At 36.1% G+C, this 18,845-nt stretch overlaps 1 protein-coding gene across 5 annotated transcripts in view; it reads right to left on the reverse strand.

Moving 5' to 3' along the window:
• LOC150092644 (potassium voltage-gated channel protein Shaker-like) overlaps positions 1–18,845 on the reverse strand; it is a 709,278-nt gene that overhangs the window by 168,595 nt on the left and 521,838 nt on the right. For all 5 annotated transcript variants that reach the window (XM_090414379.1, XM_090414383.1, XM_090414380.1 and 2 more), the window contains one exon: positions 15,628–17,218. In XM_090414379.1, the coding sequence (XP_090270505.1) occupies positions 15,688–17,218 (1,531 nt within the window). In that variant the 3' untranslated portion in view covers positions 15,628–15,687. The remainder of the gene's footprint in view (positions 1–15,627; positions 17,219–18,845) is intronic.

Below are 18,845 nucleotides of genomic sequence, written 5' to 3' on the forward strand. Positions count from 1 at the left end.
GTTCATGACAGGTTTCGGATATTAAAATTTCATAAACTCGGATACGTTGAGAGAGAGAGAGACTGCAGATAAAAATCTGCAGTAATCTAGCTTGTACAGGTTCCACCTACTTAGAAGCAACATTAATCACTGGGACTTAATGTGCCCAGATCTGCTGTAGGATATGTAGTGTAACTAAGTATCTAACAGGCGATGATATTAAGGCCTTGAACGGGATATTGATCTTAATTTTCTTCTTTTTAGGACTCTTTAATAGTTTTTATCTTACATGGTAATTATTTTTATGGAACTAAATTATTTAAGAAAAATTAAGAAATTAAATTTATACTATGTCAGTTAGAATCAGAATAAATACGCAATATTGACGCCTTATAAATGTATATTTATAAGACGTTATTAGTATATATTACTAAGTATTATTAGTAGTATGTTGTGCAATATAAAAATATTTGTACATGAAAACTTGGTATATAAATCATGCCGCTATTACTACTATTAGGTTTACCCCTAAGAGATTTACGGAACAAATTCACGAATTACATCAATTTCTAACTTACAGATTATGAGAGATTTGGTTTCTTTTGTAGGGGGGGGGGGACAGAGAACCGGAAGAAACAATCACAGATCTGAAGACCAACAGTTCCGAAAAAGAAAAAGAAAAAAAAAACTGAATAAGCTAATATGTCATATTCATGCATCAGTGGTTTTAACAGGCACTTTAGCGCCCACGGCCTTCCAAGTATCCTTGGATTTCCTAACCGTAATACGAGGGTTTATATCGACTATAAACCTCCAAGTATTCTTGTCTGTAAATTGTGTGTGTTATATTGGCCCGTTAGCCTATTCTGAGGGACAAAAAACCGACTTTCCGGGAGAAAAAAACCTGCTTCGATGAGACCGGCTAACTCACCTTTAGTCATAAGAGACCAGATAAAAGTTCCTCACGTCATGGACGGAAAACGAACCCAGGTCTTTCCGACCAAAGGGCTTCTTTTATACTGACTGAGCTACTGAGGCTCTTAATAAGCCATATATTATTTATTTATTTCCATGGAAATGTATCTCCTGAAGGCCGTCTACCTATGATTAGCTCCGTAGATGGGCTAAGGATTCCGTAATTTGGAAAATACATAAATGGATTATTTTCAAGCTACTTCAGACCTCTATTAAGTAGGGTTCATCTACCATCTAATGATACTCACAAACATCCATTCCTGTGGTTGGATTCGAATCTACAGCTTGGTGGTCGGAGAGCAAGTATGCTATTCGTTCTGAAAAATATCAGATTTACCATCGTACATATAGATTGGCAAGGATATATTCCTATTCACAGTGTCACTCTTTTCCTCTCCTTCATTGGTCCTTTCATCTTTTATTTACTTATTTTTAACAATTTTTCTTAATTTTAATTCTTATTGAGCAAGATTTATAGTCGATATAAATCTTATTTATATCGACTATCCAAAGGTAGTCGATATAAATGGTGCTGCTGTAATTGCATTGGTTTACATTAATAATCATGCCCGATGACACGAATAAGCATACATTTCGACTGTGTTCGCTTTATGACATTTCATGTGGTTGTGCGGTAACAAATACCATTTATGTCATCGCTCCTCAAATAGCTCAATTAAATGTATGGGGCCAATCTCGATCCTCACATCCTAAAGCATCTGAGCGAATACACTCCAGATGACACAATCGGTATCGAGGATAATGGGCGAGTAACGTGATAGCGCAAGATAGTTTATATGCTGCAGCTGACGGACTAACTTCGCCCGCTCACGTAAAGACAGCGGAGGTAACTTTATTAAGGTCATTTATCGGAGAGCGGGAATAAACAAGTTAGTGATGAGATTCATGCCGTAAAGTAGCCTTTGTTGCGCCAGACGATCCGAGAAGGTATTTTAAATAAGGATTTAAATGAAAGTGGGAGGGGGGGGAGTGAACGAATATTACATGTTTAACAAAGAATTCGCTGCAAGGATTGCAAGAAATGAAGTTGCGTGTACACGTCATAACAAGATTAGTACTAATGATAAAAGTAATAAATCTGCGGTAAAAAGGTGCGTGAACTGCAGCTCTAAGGCATCGAAATTTGGCTGCACGCACAAATCCAAGTACTTTTGGAGCGAAGGACATCAATAAAGGTGGCGCAGTTGTTAACAATGCTTGCAATTTTCCATTGTTGCATATTTCGCTTTTAAAAAATAAATAATATATGAATAGAAATTAAGATTAATATTTAGAAAAATAAACACGGTTTTGAAATTTATTTTTAATAGATAGGGATAAATATTAAATGCCCTTAGCCTACGTATTAGGTGTGATATTTCGATTCGGTTGTACGCGATAAGAAATGACCAGTTAAATAAATAAAACGAAAACTTTATTATGCATCGGAAATGCAATTAAAGAAAGCCCTCTTTACTTACAGCAAAAATTATAGTTCATATGTCTTACGGAAATAAAGTTGTCGCAAGACCAACGTTTCATATGCTCACTCAGTTGTAATATGACAACTGAGTAATATGACGTATCTTAAGTTTCCGAGAAGGAAAAAAAAGCTTAGATGTTTCGACATCCTGCGTTTCGATTTTTTTTCCGTTAGTATGTCGCTAATCATAAAAATATAACCAGCAGATAATTCTTAATAATAAAATCGACGGTCTCTTTAGCAAACTTTTACGTACTTGTTTAATTAAAGAAAGATAATAAGGTTCCGGCATAAGGATATAAAGAACCTACAAAAGCATGCATTTCCGATACGAGCACACCGGAACTCCGTTTTATCTTGCTGAAAAATGTGATCTTAAACACGAAAGTCAAATTGCAAACAAAATTTGTAAATTAAATACAAATAACGAAATGTATCTAAGGTAACACCGATTATTTCACTTTCTAAGCATGACAGGCAGGAAGATTAAAAAAAAAAAAAAAAATGGCTACATTGTTGCCAATGTTTTTTTTTTTTTTTTACTTAAACAAACTGCGGCAAAAATTCTATCACAGTAAATGAGAAAAAAATTTATTTTTCGTAAAATTATGTTTGCAGCTATTTCAGATGCATTTTGAAGAAAGAAAAAAAAAACGTGCGTCTAGCCTGAGCAAACCAACTTCGCTCAAGCCCGAGAGATTTTTTTGGTCTGATATTTGTAGTCCTTATTGCAAAACGCTTCCAAATAATATTAATATTTCGCCTTCGTAACAGTTACTGCATTTGTTGTCACATGATCTCAGTTTTGGTTTTAATTGGACCGTTTTAAATGTCATAATTTGGCAAAGTAATTCGAAACAATACAAACGTGTGTGTTCAAAACGATACTAAATAGAAAGAGAAGTCAATTAAATAGCTCTGTTCAATGAATGACATCACAACAGTTCTATTGCGTCACATTTTTTTCGACTGCTTCCGGTAATATCCATACTTGTTTAATTTTTTTTAACTGGTAAGTAAATAAGGAACGTGTCGGAAATTGCAATTTTTGTTAAAAATATCTACTTTTTTTAAAAAAATAATTTTTGCTGTTAAAGATTTGATTGCGAAATTTTAAAGGAAGTCAAATGACATAGCAAACATGACGAATAGGGGTTGTTTAAATATTTTTAGATGATTCAATGGGGCAGATTGTCGCAAATATGAAGATTTAATTATTTTTATTTTGAAGTATTTTTGCTTTCAGTTTTGTCTTATATAAACATAAAAGAGGACGTCGTAAGATGTTCCTTCTTTTAAATGCTATTGGAACATTAAAGAAAGACATGATGGAATATTCTTAAATAAAAATTCTTATGACGAATCTCAAACCTTTATGAAATAATCACTTTATAGTGAATATTACATTTCTTTTGTGGCATTTTAATGTGATATTGCTGCCGTTTATTAATTCCACTATCTTCAGAAACACTAAGCGATTCTAAAAGGAATTCTAAGTAGAAGTAAAATAAAAGAAATACTTCATTATTAATAAAGGACTTAATTTATTTAAATTTATTTAAACGATTTGATTAACATTAAACGTTGATGACACTGGCCGTCAATAAAGTTAGTCCGGGTTATTAGACGGCAATTTCGTGCAGAATTTCAAACTGAAAATAAAATTCAAAGAAACCAGTTGATGAAAACGAACTTCGAAATAGTTGTCACCCTGATGAAACCCTAAATCAAAAGCCCTATAAATGGAGAATGTAGGGAGAGCCCTGTCTTTTCAAGGAACTTATGCCGAAGGTTTTATAATATGTTCCAAAAGTATCGTTTATCCAAAAAAAAGACAAAGATAAAATATGCTTTAATTAAGGCGCAGGAATACTTTGGGATTGCCAAAGGTACGTTCACACTTTTTCAAACTTTTAATTTTCTTTTGACATTTCATGGGAAACTAACCTCTAGAAAAGCTGGAGGGATATAGGCATCCATGGATGATTCCCCCTATGTAGTTTTACTTCTATAAAAGAGAACTGCATAATATTCGATCCTGAGAGAATCAGGGCACCACTGAGATGACCAGTGCATCAGACGCACGTTGTTATCCTCAAAGCAAGCCACCGTACACTTTGCTGTGAGAACAAGATGTTCCCACAATCATCTTGTTGGAACAAGCAGCACTCTTCATCACAGAATTCCATAAGTGCAGAAAGTGGAAGTACTTCTTTCTTCGGTGAAATCCAGTGGACCAATTTAATACCACGAAAAAACTCTATCATCACACTTCAACCACCACTTTAAAGGTGGGTGAGGCATTCTGCTTGCATGGTTTTGCAGGATGCTATCAAATTCAGATCTGAAAGTAGCCTCTCTGATGTGGTCCAATGAAAACAGAATGCAGCGTGATTCATCCTTCCTCAGTCTTCTCTTCTAGTCGTCGTCGTTTACAGTCCTGTTCTTCACCTAAGCACAGATGCAACTGTCACTGAGCAGAAAATTCTTACCACGCCCATAGGAATTCAGTGAGCGCAACGGCTGTTACCGTTCTTGTACTCACTCGTTCACGTTCTTAGATCTCTTGGCTGCTCCACAGTTTTTCTTTCCAGAATTCGTGGTCTTCGAAGTTCCATACTACTTTAGCATTTCCATTCATTTTTACGGCATATCGTACTTTTGCGCTGGGTAACTTAAACGTCTCAAAAATTCTCTTATGCTCAATACGAAATCCAGCAACTAATAACCCCTAGCGCCTATACTATGCATTTGCAAGAGGTTCGCCGTATTGCCCTTTAACCTGGAAAGATCTTGGATTTTAATTCGTCCATGACATGAGGAACCTTTATAAAATGTTTTCAACCGAATCTAAGAGTTATCCACAAGTATTTAACAGTGATTTACTCGCTTCAGAGCCTCATTTAATGGGCCATAATTACCACTCACTTAACCCAATCCAATCCATCCGAAAACTTGTTTATATCTGAAGTCGTTAAGCTCTGTTCTATAATTCAAACAACAGCTTTGAATTATAATGGCAGCTTGTTCTGTCGACCGAGTTGTTGACGCTTCTGTTCTGTCTTCCTCGATTACTTATTAAATCATCGGCTTACTGGCGTCTCATATGCACTGACCTCACAACATCTGGAAACTCTGAAATGTTTTAAATGTTTGTCTATTTGGCTGGAAAATAATATCGGAGATTTTTATATAATCTCTTTTAATAAATGAGCAATATTTACTGAATTTCTTTTAGAAAAGAAATTATTTACATTATACTAATTCTAAGAGAACATTTCTAAGAATTTCACTGTTAATAATACAAGATAATTTAGGAATAATTATTAGAGCTGACGCCGTCCATAGTTTGTAAAAAAACAGGAACTGATGTCAGCTGATGTGAAACTAAGAGGCGCAGAAGTCAAAAAAGTAAACACTTTGCATGGACTTTGCTCCCAGAGTCATCACAGTCATTTGGTATGTTAAACATGGCTTCGCTTTTGTATATTCAAGAGGCAAACATTAGATTCGCTTTCCTTTTAAAACCTTAGTGAATACGAAACTTTAATCATACTATTATGGTCCGAAACCTTTGTGGTTTATAAAAGAATGTTAGCACTGTATGATGGCGGGTAGATGTTTGGGTCAACGAATGTAATATCGAAATGCTGACGATATGGGATGACCGTTCAGGCTGTCCAACAACTTCAACAGTAGAAAATAAAAAACAATGTGGATGGAGTTGATACTTTCATACTGGCATGCAAAATATTTCTGTTATTTCATGCTGCCAACGTGCTCAACACTAGATCATATATCATTATGCACTAAAAAGCAGTGAGTCGACTTCGATTTACGAAGAGATACACACTGCTGGCTGTGGGAGAAACAAATAAAGCTCTTTTCGGATATCATTAAATATCTCTTATATCACTGAAACTATTTGTGGATGAGAAATGGTTCGGAAGCTTAAGATCCCAACTGTATTGTGTAGTAAAGACAACGTATGATGCGACTAGTTGGATATTTACTCTATAAAGCACTGATACTAGTTGCTGTAGATAGTAAATCTTCGACTAGTCGCACAACAATCTGGTGAGAACATCTGTCCTATTGAGGTATTTGACTAGTTTCTTCTACTGCATGCATAAATCCTTAGGTGTTTTTTTTAACACAGTCCGAGTTAACACTAATTCGATTTAGCCATCGTTTATCATTTCATTCTGATTTTGAAATTTAACGCTAGCGGACTTGGTTCAGTTCCAACGTGATGTACGCTAATAGTGTTTCCTCAGAAAGAATCTGCGCATCAGAACCGCGCAACAGCATTGGAGTGTTAGAATGGTGACATCTGTAAATTTACAGCCTCCGTTTGATTCTTCAAACTTTTGTATTCCGATTATTGCTGTTTTTATTTATAAACAGAAACATGTTGAAAATAAAATATAAATAAATATGGAAAAATCACGAAAGGAAAAATCATCCATTAGACATCCATGTAATTGCTAGCTGAAAACTGTTGGATGAACATTTAAAACTAGAAAAACAGAAATGTAATCTGAGTAATTCAGCAATCTCTATCGCTGTTCTATAAACGATGGTAATTTTTTTTAGCGCAATATGCTTTGAAAACAGTTCACTGGAAGCGAACGCTGAGGGAAACCTTACCGAAGGCGAACGTTTATTTTTCATATCAGGGGATGCAGTATATACCAGAGATGTACAAAATTTACAGAAACAAACTTGATAGTGATTTCTAAATGTAACTAGGGAATACTCAATGTAAAATAAATACAGAATAAAATGGCTTCATTATTCGTTCAGTTGCTACAGGCTGCCAATTGCCCACGGATGTTTAAGGCCTATCTTAGACACGCGTACGAATTCATGAATCTATCAGAATGTTTAAAAATATAAAAAATGGTTCTTCAACTGTTAGAAAGCTAATAATTTATTAAATACATGTTTTGGAAACAGTGAATTTTAAATTAAATTTATTATAGCTATCAGCATTTGGCAAATTCATTGCGACCTCATATGACTAAAGAAATGTTTAATGTACAAGGAAATCGTGGTTTTCTAGATTTAAATTGGTAACTAATATCCTTGATTTAGAGTCTAGAATTCAGTTCTAAATTCTGTATTCGAATATTGTAAAGCTTGTATGACATCTCAGAGCATTCTACGCGATTCCATAAAACAGACCAATCAAAATAAAGTGACCTCTAACTTAAACATCTGAATTGTTAATTGGCTAAACGCTTTATCCTCGCTTACACAATTATTTAGATTACACGAGAGTAGGAGTCAAGGATGCTTAGAAAAGCTACCCCTACGCATTAGATAAAAGTAGGTCATAGGCCTGACTCGAGTTTCAGATCGTATGTTGTACATGATTATTGTAATCCTACTAGTACGACTACGAGGACACTCCCTTCGCTCTTTCACCACACCTGCTGTCTGAAAGCAACCTCTCATTAGATTACCAAATTGGATTTTTAAATACAAGGAACACGTCCATCTTTTAAATCAATGTTAAAATTAACGTTGATTTAAAAAATGGTTAAAATTAATCTAACCTGGCTAATGTAAGCATAGCGGCTTACAGACATCAGCTTTACGAGTTTTAATGACCACGTTTCATTTTTTTTTCTAACTCGGTATTCCAAAATTAAGCGTAACCTGATAAAGAGACAATCAGAACTCCTTCACTCTATTGATTAATGACAAGTCAAATAAAGGAAGGAACTTCTCGTAGACACTAGTGTGCCTCTTTAGGGCCATATTTAATTACACCATAATGAATGAAAAACATAAATGATGAGGTAACCTAGCCACACATTTATTTTCCATTTACAACCTTGACACTACTTTTGTGGAAAGTATTAATGGTATGAAATATTACCTCGATGCTAAATTTATCACAGATTTTTAATTTTAGATGAACATCGTTTAAAATTGGGATTAATCTTTAGAGCACACGTACGTAGCACAAATATTCGATGAATGAAAAAAAGGACCTTATAAATTCAAATAAATTCCTTAATGGCGTTTTTAAGAAAAACGTAAGTCATATGCATTTCTTATAAAACTGGAACATTGATTCATTCGACATGAAAAGTGTTACATTCCGATAGAAATGATATTTCAATGCACACGAGATGCTGACAGTGAAGCATCGTTATATGCCACTCTCCTCATTCAAGCGCTTATCTTGATATCTGAAGCAATTTTGACATTGGATAACCTTCTATTCATCGGTGGAGCGTAATTTACCTTTCCCGGTATTGATTTTTATGCCGCCAGCATAACTCTCTGAAAATAGTATTTCCATCATCAGTGTTTCCCAGATCCCTAACATATTTTTAAAATAAATCTGAAGCACGTTTCAGGATCACTATATTTAAATTTGGTTATTTTAGAATATCAAAAAAAAAATAAAATAAAATAAACCAGATAAGGTATATTAGGATATCGATCTCAGATCAAGTCATTAATATGGGATAAAACGATGCGAAATATTTCCTTAAAAAATTCATTTTATTATTTTTTTTGTTGCCTTTTATTAATAGAGAGGTTATTTTATGAAAAAATGTCATTTTAAAGTCTAGAAACTGCTCAATTTTAAATTTAAATATCCTTTAGAAATTAGTTTGAATCCAGTTGGATTAATTCAAATGAAATACTCAAAATTTTAGAATTCTTAACAAGTCTATTAATTAACGTAAGAAGTGTTGATTATGTTAATTATATAATTAGAAGATTCATTGATTATATTGGTGATCCCGAGTTAATTCTGCTCCCCTCTCTCGAAAGGGGAACACACACACATATGGAAATTACACGAGCAACACTCAAATCGCACATTCCCTGTAAAACTACTTCCTCTGTACGCAGCTATGTTATGCACCAACTATGCAAAACTATCCAATAAAATCAGAGAATTATATCATTCGAATATTTTATTACATTAAAAAAAAAAAGAACAAGATAAATAAAATGTTTAAAATTTTTTAAATATTACATCTCAATCTAAATAATTTTCGCGATATAATTATTCATTTTTTGAATTTTTAAAAATTTTTTTGATTTGGCTAATATTATAATTAACACCATTACCTATAATTAATAAGTTAAATTTATGGTTTAGTTTTTTAGTATATTTTTAATTTCGAATGAGGACTCGAAAACCGAGGAGTATGTGAATATAGTCCTTTTTAGGACTTCCAGGGTAACAAATGGCAATGCTGTAGCCAATGAAGTTTGAACTGAGGCTCGGCTATTGTCGTTACCCTCTTGCCATGATCAGAGCTTTAATAGCTCAATAACGCCTTATCCCTGCACTGTCCTCTACAGATAACGGGGAAGATGAAAAGCATTCTTGCTTCGCCCTTTTAAGCCAGTCCTTATAAAGATTTTTAATTTTTATTTCTATAAATAATACGTTTAAGCATAAATATAATAAAATATTAATACTTCTAATTTCTACAAGTAAATATAATTAAAAAGTTATATTAATATGTTTTAGTTTATTTTTAATGCACGCCATCTAAATGCTATTGAAATTCTGTTAAAGCTTTAACAGCACCAAGTTTTAGGCTATTAAATATTTTTAGATCACACTGATTCCTTATCCAAGTAACTTCATTTTCGTGTGAAACTACTTGATATGTACAGCAGACTTAAATAGCACGTATATGTTCCTTGTTATCAAATAAAGACATTTTAGTTAAGAATAAAAATGATATTTCATATCAGGAAACATTTTCGTACAAGATGATTATAAGCCATTTGAAAGATAATATAACGTTCAGGAAAGCAACGATATGTCAGCTGTCTACACTAACTTAGTTTGCCATAATTCAAGTACCTTTTCCTGTTCATATATCAGCTACCGCTAACATGTTCTAAATATCTTTTTCAGCGTGCTGCAGAAACACGCCCATCGTCAAAAATTACATACAGTACCTGTAAGCTTCGGATTAGTACTAACTTTTAGGCACGAAATCTTCTTTTAACAGCAGAATTTTCTTGTATTTCTGCCAAGCCAGATATCAAATTTTGCTAAGAAATAATGCTAATGGCTACGTATACTAAATGAGTGACATGGATAGATGGAAAATACATTAGTTTAAATAAAAATGAAATATTCATTTTTATTGAATTTATTACTTTGTTAAATAAGAATTATTTAATATTCAAGGACAGGTTCTGAATAGCTTTTGGGAAACGATGCATAACAAATAGTGCATGTACGTGTGGCATTTGTGTGTGAAGGCTCGTACTCATACAGCTGCATTAACGTGCTTGCCTCACCATACAAACATCAAGGACACACCCCTAAAATGGCGAGCCATTGTGTAGTTTTACGTGTTTTGAATACGATGTGTGTGTGTGTAAAAGTAAGATGATATATATATGAATATATAAGAATTTGTTTACTGCACGCTAAGGTCCTTGCACGCTTCTTAAAGTGAATAGTAGTAAATAGAACATTTATTAGAAAATGAACAATAAAAAAAGATAAATAAACACAAGAAATACTGTATCCAGAATAATTTCAATTTAATATTTGAATAATACGACATTTTAACTTTGAGCATAAGGATAATTTATTGCGTTTGGTTTGCCGCAAATAATATAATCAAACAATGACCGTGGTACGTTAATTTAATGCTTAAGTAATAACGTCCCCAATGGTCATTTTTATATTATGAATAAAATAAAATAGAATAAATAAATAAAATATTTTCTAAACTTCTATGCTTGTAATGCATTTAGTGATTAAGCACGCTTACACAAGTCAAGTCAGAAATATTCATAAAGGCAAGATTGAATTGTTAAAAATCCCACTTCTACATCATTTTGCACAATCCGAGAAATGCTTTCGCCAAATTACTTTAAAAATCTTAACAGAAAAACTCTCTGTTAAGCAACAATTTCTACTAAACTGAGCATATCTTCAATTTTGTTTTAATTCGATGGCTTATAAACTTGTATTTGCATATCAATGAAATGATACAAGATTGACTTAGAATCTAAACGTTAATCATCCTCATCTTATACCCATCTTACTTCTGGAAAAACAGTAATAGATTTAGACTAAAAATTTATGCCTCGGAAAGACTTGACTTAAATCCAAAGTCTGTAAAAGAAAAGGAAACGAAAGGCAGACTTTATCTAAGTTCTGACAAAGATTACATATTGACTATTTCTAAATTATTTAAAGAAAATGAACAGACAAACTAGCCAAAGAATACACGGAGTTTACAAAGCATGGGGTATATAAAGGATAGTGGTATGTAATACAAGATTTAATATCTAACCATAATATATTATATAAGTAAAGGTTAGTAAGTAGAACGATTATTTGCAATTTAAAACCAACTAGTAGTTGGAACTCAAGTTAAAGACTGCTTAGAGTCGACTGAGCTCCTTTACTCTGTACCAGACAGTTTCCATGCTCTGAAAATGACAAATGGAAAATAAACAGTAAAGTCTGCAAAAGATTATTCCAATCGAAAACATCTTTGTATCTAACCAATTCTCCTTACGACTACTCACTTGGCCAGTCAATAATCTGATTATGTATATTAGTGACAGGATTATCTTGTCATTCAGCTGAGATTATAGTTATGTAATAATACATCCTCTGCGATCTCACTTACAAACAAAGCCATATACGTGTAACATTCCTCACGTCACTTAGTTTTATTTTAGTCCTAATATGTGCGAATATGAGAAATATTAACACAGAGATCGGCTAAATAATAATAATATACTTATTACATACATACGATTATTGTTATTTCCAAAGCTTTCTTTTTGAAAATCTTTTTCTTCCACTTTAAGGAACAAGCAAAATTCCAATAGAATATTTCTTTATGTATTAACTCAAAAAAAAAACACATCAAGGATGTACGTAATTGTATACTGGGCAGAGGCATGTGTATACTGGCCTCTGTATATTGATCAATCTATTGATCAATAGACTTAGCGAATAACGGAGAAATCAGATGTCATTCTGAAAATATTTGTAGATAACCCACGGAGAAGAAGAAGAAGAAAATAATCTGTATAAAAGTAAATGTTAGGACATATTACTGTTAGGATAATCCCATTGCGAGAAAAGTACTGAATGGGTATGAGTTCGGTTAACTCGCCTTCAGTTCTCATAAATGTTCCTAGAGTTCTTAAAGAGATTCGAACCGGAATCTTTACAATTCAAATGGCGATAGGTTGTTCTTTCGACCTCGCTATAGAAGTGCTACGACTCTTAGAATGATTTCAAGGTTTTGATAATGTTTATCTAATGAACAAAGTATTTGTTAATGAGCCCATATAGTTTTTATTATGTTATTATATTATATTTTATAATAACAATAATAATAATAGTTATTATTATAATTGCACATTCAGTACTGTTTGGAATGGCAAAGAAGAGTACACATTACTTTAATTTCAATAATCATTTCTAGAAATTCGAATTATAAAATCAGAAATATCAATAAGTATGTTTTTTGTCAAAAATTCAGAGTCATCATAAGAATAGTAGAATTTCATCTAATCTTTCTTCATATCCACTAATGAATTGTTAAGAAACAATATTCATAGCATATCATAGAATATCATCTATATTTACGCAACATAGCCGGTTATCATTTCAGTTGAAAATTATTTTGCTGTGCACATACTTCATAATATTCTGCTAGTTGAGAAAAGATGCTTTTCGTCCTCTGTTTTAGTCAAATGAGGAAATATCATATAAAAGAACCATATATAACAAAGTGTCTTAAGTTTTGATCACAAAATTTCTCTCTCTCACACACACACAAGCACAATGCAAAATAAAATCTTCCAGAGCTAATCGTTTTCCTCATAAAGGTGCAATTAAAATAGCAGATGCGATCGATTTTATAACGTTCATTAATAAAATCCAATTGTTTTAAAAAAAAGTTCTATTATTCCTTTGGTACTCAACTTACTAAATATTTAACTGTCTTAACAAGAAGTACGACCCGTATATGATGCACTTGAAGTCCGCATGCAGCAAGAATCAGCGACGTCACTAGGATTTTTAGACCCCCCCACCAACAACAACAAGCATTCGATCGACCCTTGAAGACCTTGAGAATTTCTGTTGGACTCCATCTCCGAGACTTCGTTTGGCTCACATGAACTACTGGAGTTTCCCAAACTGCAGGGTTTTTCATGTTATGGACAAGATGCACAATACGCAAATGACTGTAAGCTGATGAACAAAAAAGCAAATTACAGGAAAATCTCATTTACATCCCCCCCCCAATATTTTGGAGAAATTACTTGAGAACAAATCAGCGGACTGCCCACTTTCTTTTGTTATTTTAGAGAATAACAAATTGAGCATTAAAATTACATTAGAATAACACGTCAAGCATTAAAATTATACTTAGAGCTATATTTAAATAGGACCTATACACGCATAAGACTTGCGATTAAGCAATAGGCAATAAACAAACAGCAGGGAGTGTAGTAGTTCTTCTTTTTAATAGAATGGATTGCATCATAATACTTTATGAGTGCATAAGGATGTGTTTATTTCCGATCATTCCAGATCCAGTGCATTCATATTGTATGTGTCATCCTGATACACATTTTTATTGCCATCACTATAATGATGGTCATCTGTGTTGCCCTTCCATTAAAGCAAGAAAAGACAACCAATTAGATGGTCGTTCCAAATCCCAACTGTGTGCTTCCTGCATGCATGTATGCATACACGACTTCCCTGTGGATTGCCTCACTTCGGCTTGTGGTAGACTTAACAGCCTGCATCTACTGTATCTTGTGGCAGAAGATTTGGCGTATCATCAAGGCCATCCTAACAACACACGGATCTAGAAAGCCTTGTTGTCAACTGACTAACGTGATAGCCCTTTATCGATCCACTGCGGGCTTGCCGTGTGCCACTTTACACGTTCATGGCAAACCCGTTTAAAATATTCGCTACAGCAAATAGTTCCCGGCAGTTAAGAAAAGGCGATATTTCACTATGTTATTAATTAGAAACGAGAGTAAAGAGCACCATTACGACATCGACCGTTGGGAAAAAAAAAAAAAAAAAAAACCTGTGGCAGAGTTACTAGAATGAAGAATTAATAAAGAATATTGCGTGACCTAGTAAACAAACGAAGATTGCGCCCTCTTACATGCACACCACAGCTTCATGAATGTGGGTTTATTTTCTGTCGTACCTTGGGAAAGCTTTGCCATGGATCTACCGAAAGACAAAGCTTTCTTTCTTTCTTTTTTTTCCCGCAAGAATAAAGATTACTATATATTATGCCAATGAAATTACGTGAAAAAATTCACCGCGGTAACCAGTACTAGTAATTAACATTCCATCTAGAAGTTCACTAAACTTGTCCTTAATTTGACTTTAGTGAGGAGAGAATATTCAAAGGTTAGCAGGCATGTGATTGGATGTAGTGCCCATAGGGGGGGACGATAACTTTAAAACGGTCAATATTACATGAGAATACTTTCATACACATGCTTGGATCTCACCACATAACACATGGGTTTCCATGAACGTCGTGTGAAAAGCTTCAGATAACAAGTCACGTAACAAATGACTGCCTATTATACCCTCGAATAGTTCTGTAGTGGCGCGAGCCTTACGCAGTCTTCCACGCATTAACTCATTGACAACGACTGTATGTATAGCACGTATTTTATCAACATTACATATTTTTACGATTCAGAAACAGGTGTCATCTTATTTATCATAAACCTGAATTAGGTTTTCATAATAAAAAATAAGGCTATAAATATAAAATTTTTATAAAACAATTTTTGGTGTCAAAGATTTATAGTGTTTTTAAATAATATCTTTAAAGTATGAAGATATTTATTAAAATAATTTAAATTATAATATACTGTATAAAAATGCATATAAAGATTTTAAATAATTTTTGTAAGTATATAGCCATATGTGAGAATTATGTAAATTTCGTATAAAATGACAAATAATTGAAAGAATAACCTAGCATTTAAGGGAAAGAACTTAGTGTGTGTGTGTGTGTGTGAGTGCTCTTATTAGCTTGTGTTTCTCTTTCATTCAGCAAACTGGAATAGACCTTTGTATTATGAGTTTGAATGAAAATAAGTGAATTCTATTTTAAAAAAATATCACCAGTGGAAGTACAAAATACATAAAATGGACTTACCTGTCTGTCGAAAGGATATACATCTTGAAAAAAAAAGCTGCGTGTCGCGGATCATCAATGTCATACGTCCGTCTCTACTGAAACAGTATTCACATTATTGTTGTGACCTGGATTACAGTTGGGCTTTTTCTGCTGGTTTTCGGTGGTCAGTAGTATACCCTCTTCCAGTTCCATGATGTCGGAGACAGATTCACTAAGTGAGTCCCTCTTCAATTTGGTACCAACTGTCCCTGGCAGGTAGGGACAGCTGGTCACGTGGTTGAAGTTCTGAGACTGCATCTCCTCCTGGTCCGTCTCACGATGATAGAAGTAGTTGAAGTTGGAAACTATCACGGGTACTGGAAGAGCGATGGTTAGCACGCCGGCAATGGCACACAGCGACCCCACTATCTTACCCCACACTCCCACGGGCCGCATGTCACCGTAGCCTACCGTTGTCATGGTCACCACAGCCCACCAGAAGGCGTCCGGGATGCTTTTGAAGTACGACCTTTCCGAGTCGGCCTCGGCATAATACACGGCACTGGAGAACAATATGACGCCAATAAACAAGAAGAATATGAGCAATCCTAACTCCCTCATGCTGGCTTTAAGAGTCCTGCCCAGGATCTGCAGTCCTTTGGAGTGCCTGGACAGCTTGAAGATCCGGAATACCCTGACAAGACGTATGACCCTAAGGATAGCGAGAGACATGGCTTGATTGTTGCTGGCCCGCTCGTTCAGGGGAACCGGATTCTCCTCGGCTTTGGCTTCGGCCACCACTGTGGCCAAGGTAATGAAGTACGGAATGATGGCTACAAGATCTATGCTGTTCATCACATCTTTGAAGAACGCCAACTTGTTGGGACAGGCAAGGAACCGCACTAGAAGCTCGAAAGTAAACCAAACAATACAACCGGTCTCGATGACAAAGAAAGGGTCGGTGGTTTTGGGCACTTCATCTTCGACCACGCGAGTCATATTGTTGGTGGTGTTGAACAGCTTGTAGTGTTTGAACTCTGGCAGAGTCTCGAGGCAAAAAATGAAAATGGAGAGGAGGATGACAACGACGGAAATGATGGCAATAACCCGTGCCGCTTGGGAACTTTCTGGATACTCGAACAACAACCATAACTTTTTTTGCATCTCTTGCTTAGGCAGAGGCCTCTCTTCTTCCTTGATGAATCCCTCGTCTTCCCGGAATTTGTTGAAGGCCATTTCACCAAGTTCGTAGAACTTAATCTCCTCGGCGAACACATCCAGCGGAACATTGACGGGCCGTCGTAATCGTCCTCCACTTTGGTAATAGTAGAGGATGGCATCGAAGCTGGGGCGGTTCCGGTCGAAGAAGTACTCGTTCCGGAGTGGGTCGAAGTAGCGGATGCGACGGGTCGGATCTCCCAGCAGAGTGTCAGGAAACTGGTTGAGCGTCCGCAGCTGCGTTTCGAACCGGAGTCCGCTGACGTTGATGACCACCCTTTCGCAGAAGTCGTGGTCGTGTGGGATGGGCTCGAAGTGTCCCGCTGAGGGAGAGGACAGAGCGTTGGACGGGATCTGCGGTCCGTTGCCCTCCGTCCCGCCGGCCTCCTCGCTGCTCAGCTTAGGCAGCGACCTGGAGGAGGGGACAAAAGAGACGCTGGTGACATGAGTGTCACCTTGTTGGTTTATTAAATTAAGCGCGTGCTTGCTGTCGCCACCGCTGCCCAGCAGGCTGCCGTTCCCCGCTTGCGCCGCCTCCATCTTAGGTCCTCCAAGAAAAGGGGAGGAGGGTCGCCTAAAATTTTTGACCGCAGGCACAGAAGAGATCTCCACATGGCGCGGCCGCAGCACGGGGGTAACCCCCCACTTTTCGACAAACTGTAACCTGGAAATTTTGAAAAGAATTTGGGAGCCAGCTCGGAGGACGGCGGTCAGCTTTGCATGGAACGGAGCAGCCGAGAGGCTTAACTCTTTTAGCGAGCGTACAGTAGAGCGCGCAGACACCGGCTGCTGCTAACTAGCAGGCCGCCGAATGGCCCGGATGCGCGTAGCGGTAGTGGTGTGTAGCGGTACACGCATGCCGCCGGCACCACCAGCGTGCCGCGCTGTCACTGATACTAGTCTTTAGTCGCCACTGCTGCGCTACTCCGAAGGAGCAAACTGCCAGTGGATGGCGGCGCTGCAGTCGAATCCCTCAAGATGACGTCAGAACTCTGGCCATTCTGAGAACGAGTAGAAACAAAATCTAAGGCCGCTTTTTTAATTTTTCCGTAAACCATATGGAGAGGGATTTCCTATGAACTCACGTGCTATCGATGGTCCCTAATGGAAAGCAAGCATCGAAGATTGTTTCTTTTGAACGAGACTTGATGTTTTGACTAATGGTGCCGGCGGATCACCGCTAACTATCGCGCTGTCACACCAAACAGTCGGCATATATTTCTGCACGCGCACCAAGAAGAGAGCATAAAAAACTAAACCAGTCATCCTATTTTCCCTCCCTCTCCCCCCTCCTCGTTTAATAATAAGTGTTCATATAGGTTGCGCACCCGAATTCATGGACTGAGAGAATTGATCAAAACGTCATCCCTTGTTCGCAGTAAGAAGGAATTACTTTTGTTGATAATTTACTTCTCACCATTATTCTTATCAAAGATATGGCGTACAGTTAGTATGGCGAGATCATATCGATCGCTACGCCCTACTAGTTCGTGCCACGGCTTCTGGACGACTTTGTTGTTGTTTCTCTCTCTCTCTCTCTTTCACAGACACACACACACACATACACATGCGCGCACCAACAATTTTTGGGGTGCAACTCCTTTGCTCTCGAGTGCGCTAAGTGGAGCTCTGTCAAACGCATACGTCTACACTAAAGTTGGCATCCATTCCCGGGTTGACCGGGCAAAACGGCCGATGTTTAAGGCGGGGCACATACTGCATATACAATTGTGTCTAGGCATCCATCCTATCCTGTCTATATCTAAGAAAATGTGCGTCACATACAATTCCTCTTCTTACTATATCTATCATAAAAATAAATAAATGTTAAAACCGTTTTTAATATTCCAGCGTAGTATACTCTGAATGGATTGAAAATATTTGAAAACTGAAGCATCTTTGAGGAATTAGAGCCAAGTCTTATTTGGAGAAATAAACATGCTCCTGGAGAGATTTTAGATCCTTTTTGTTGGAGGATTACGCCTAATTGAGCGAAGGTAAAATCATGTTTTGCACCTCTGTTCTGTTAAAGAAAGATA

Source organism: Typopeltis vanoorti, chromosome 25, assembly GCF_054136105.1.
Source record: "Typopeltis vanoorti isolate ZY-2024b chromosome 25, IOZ_Tvanoo_1.0, whole genome shotgun sequence".
Taxonomy (NCBI): Eukaryota; Metazoa; Arthropoda; class Arachnida; order Uropygi; family Thelyphonidae; genus Typopeltis; species Typopeltis vanoorti.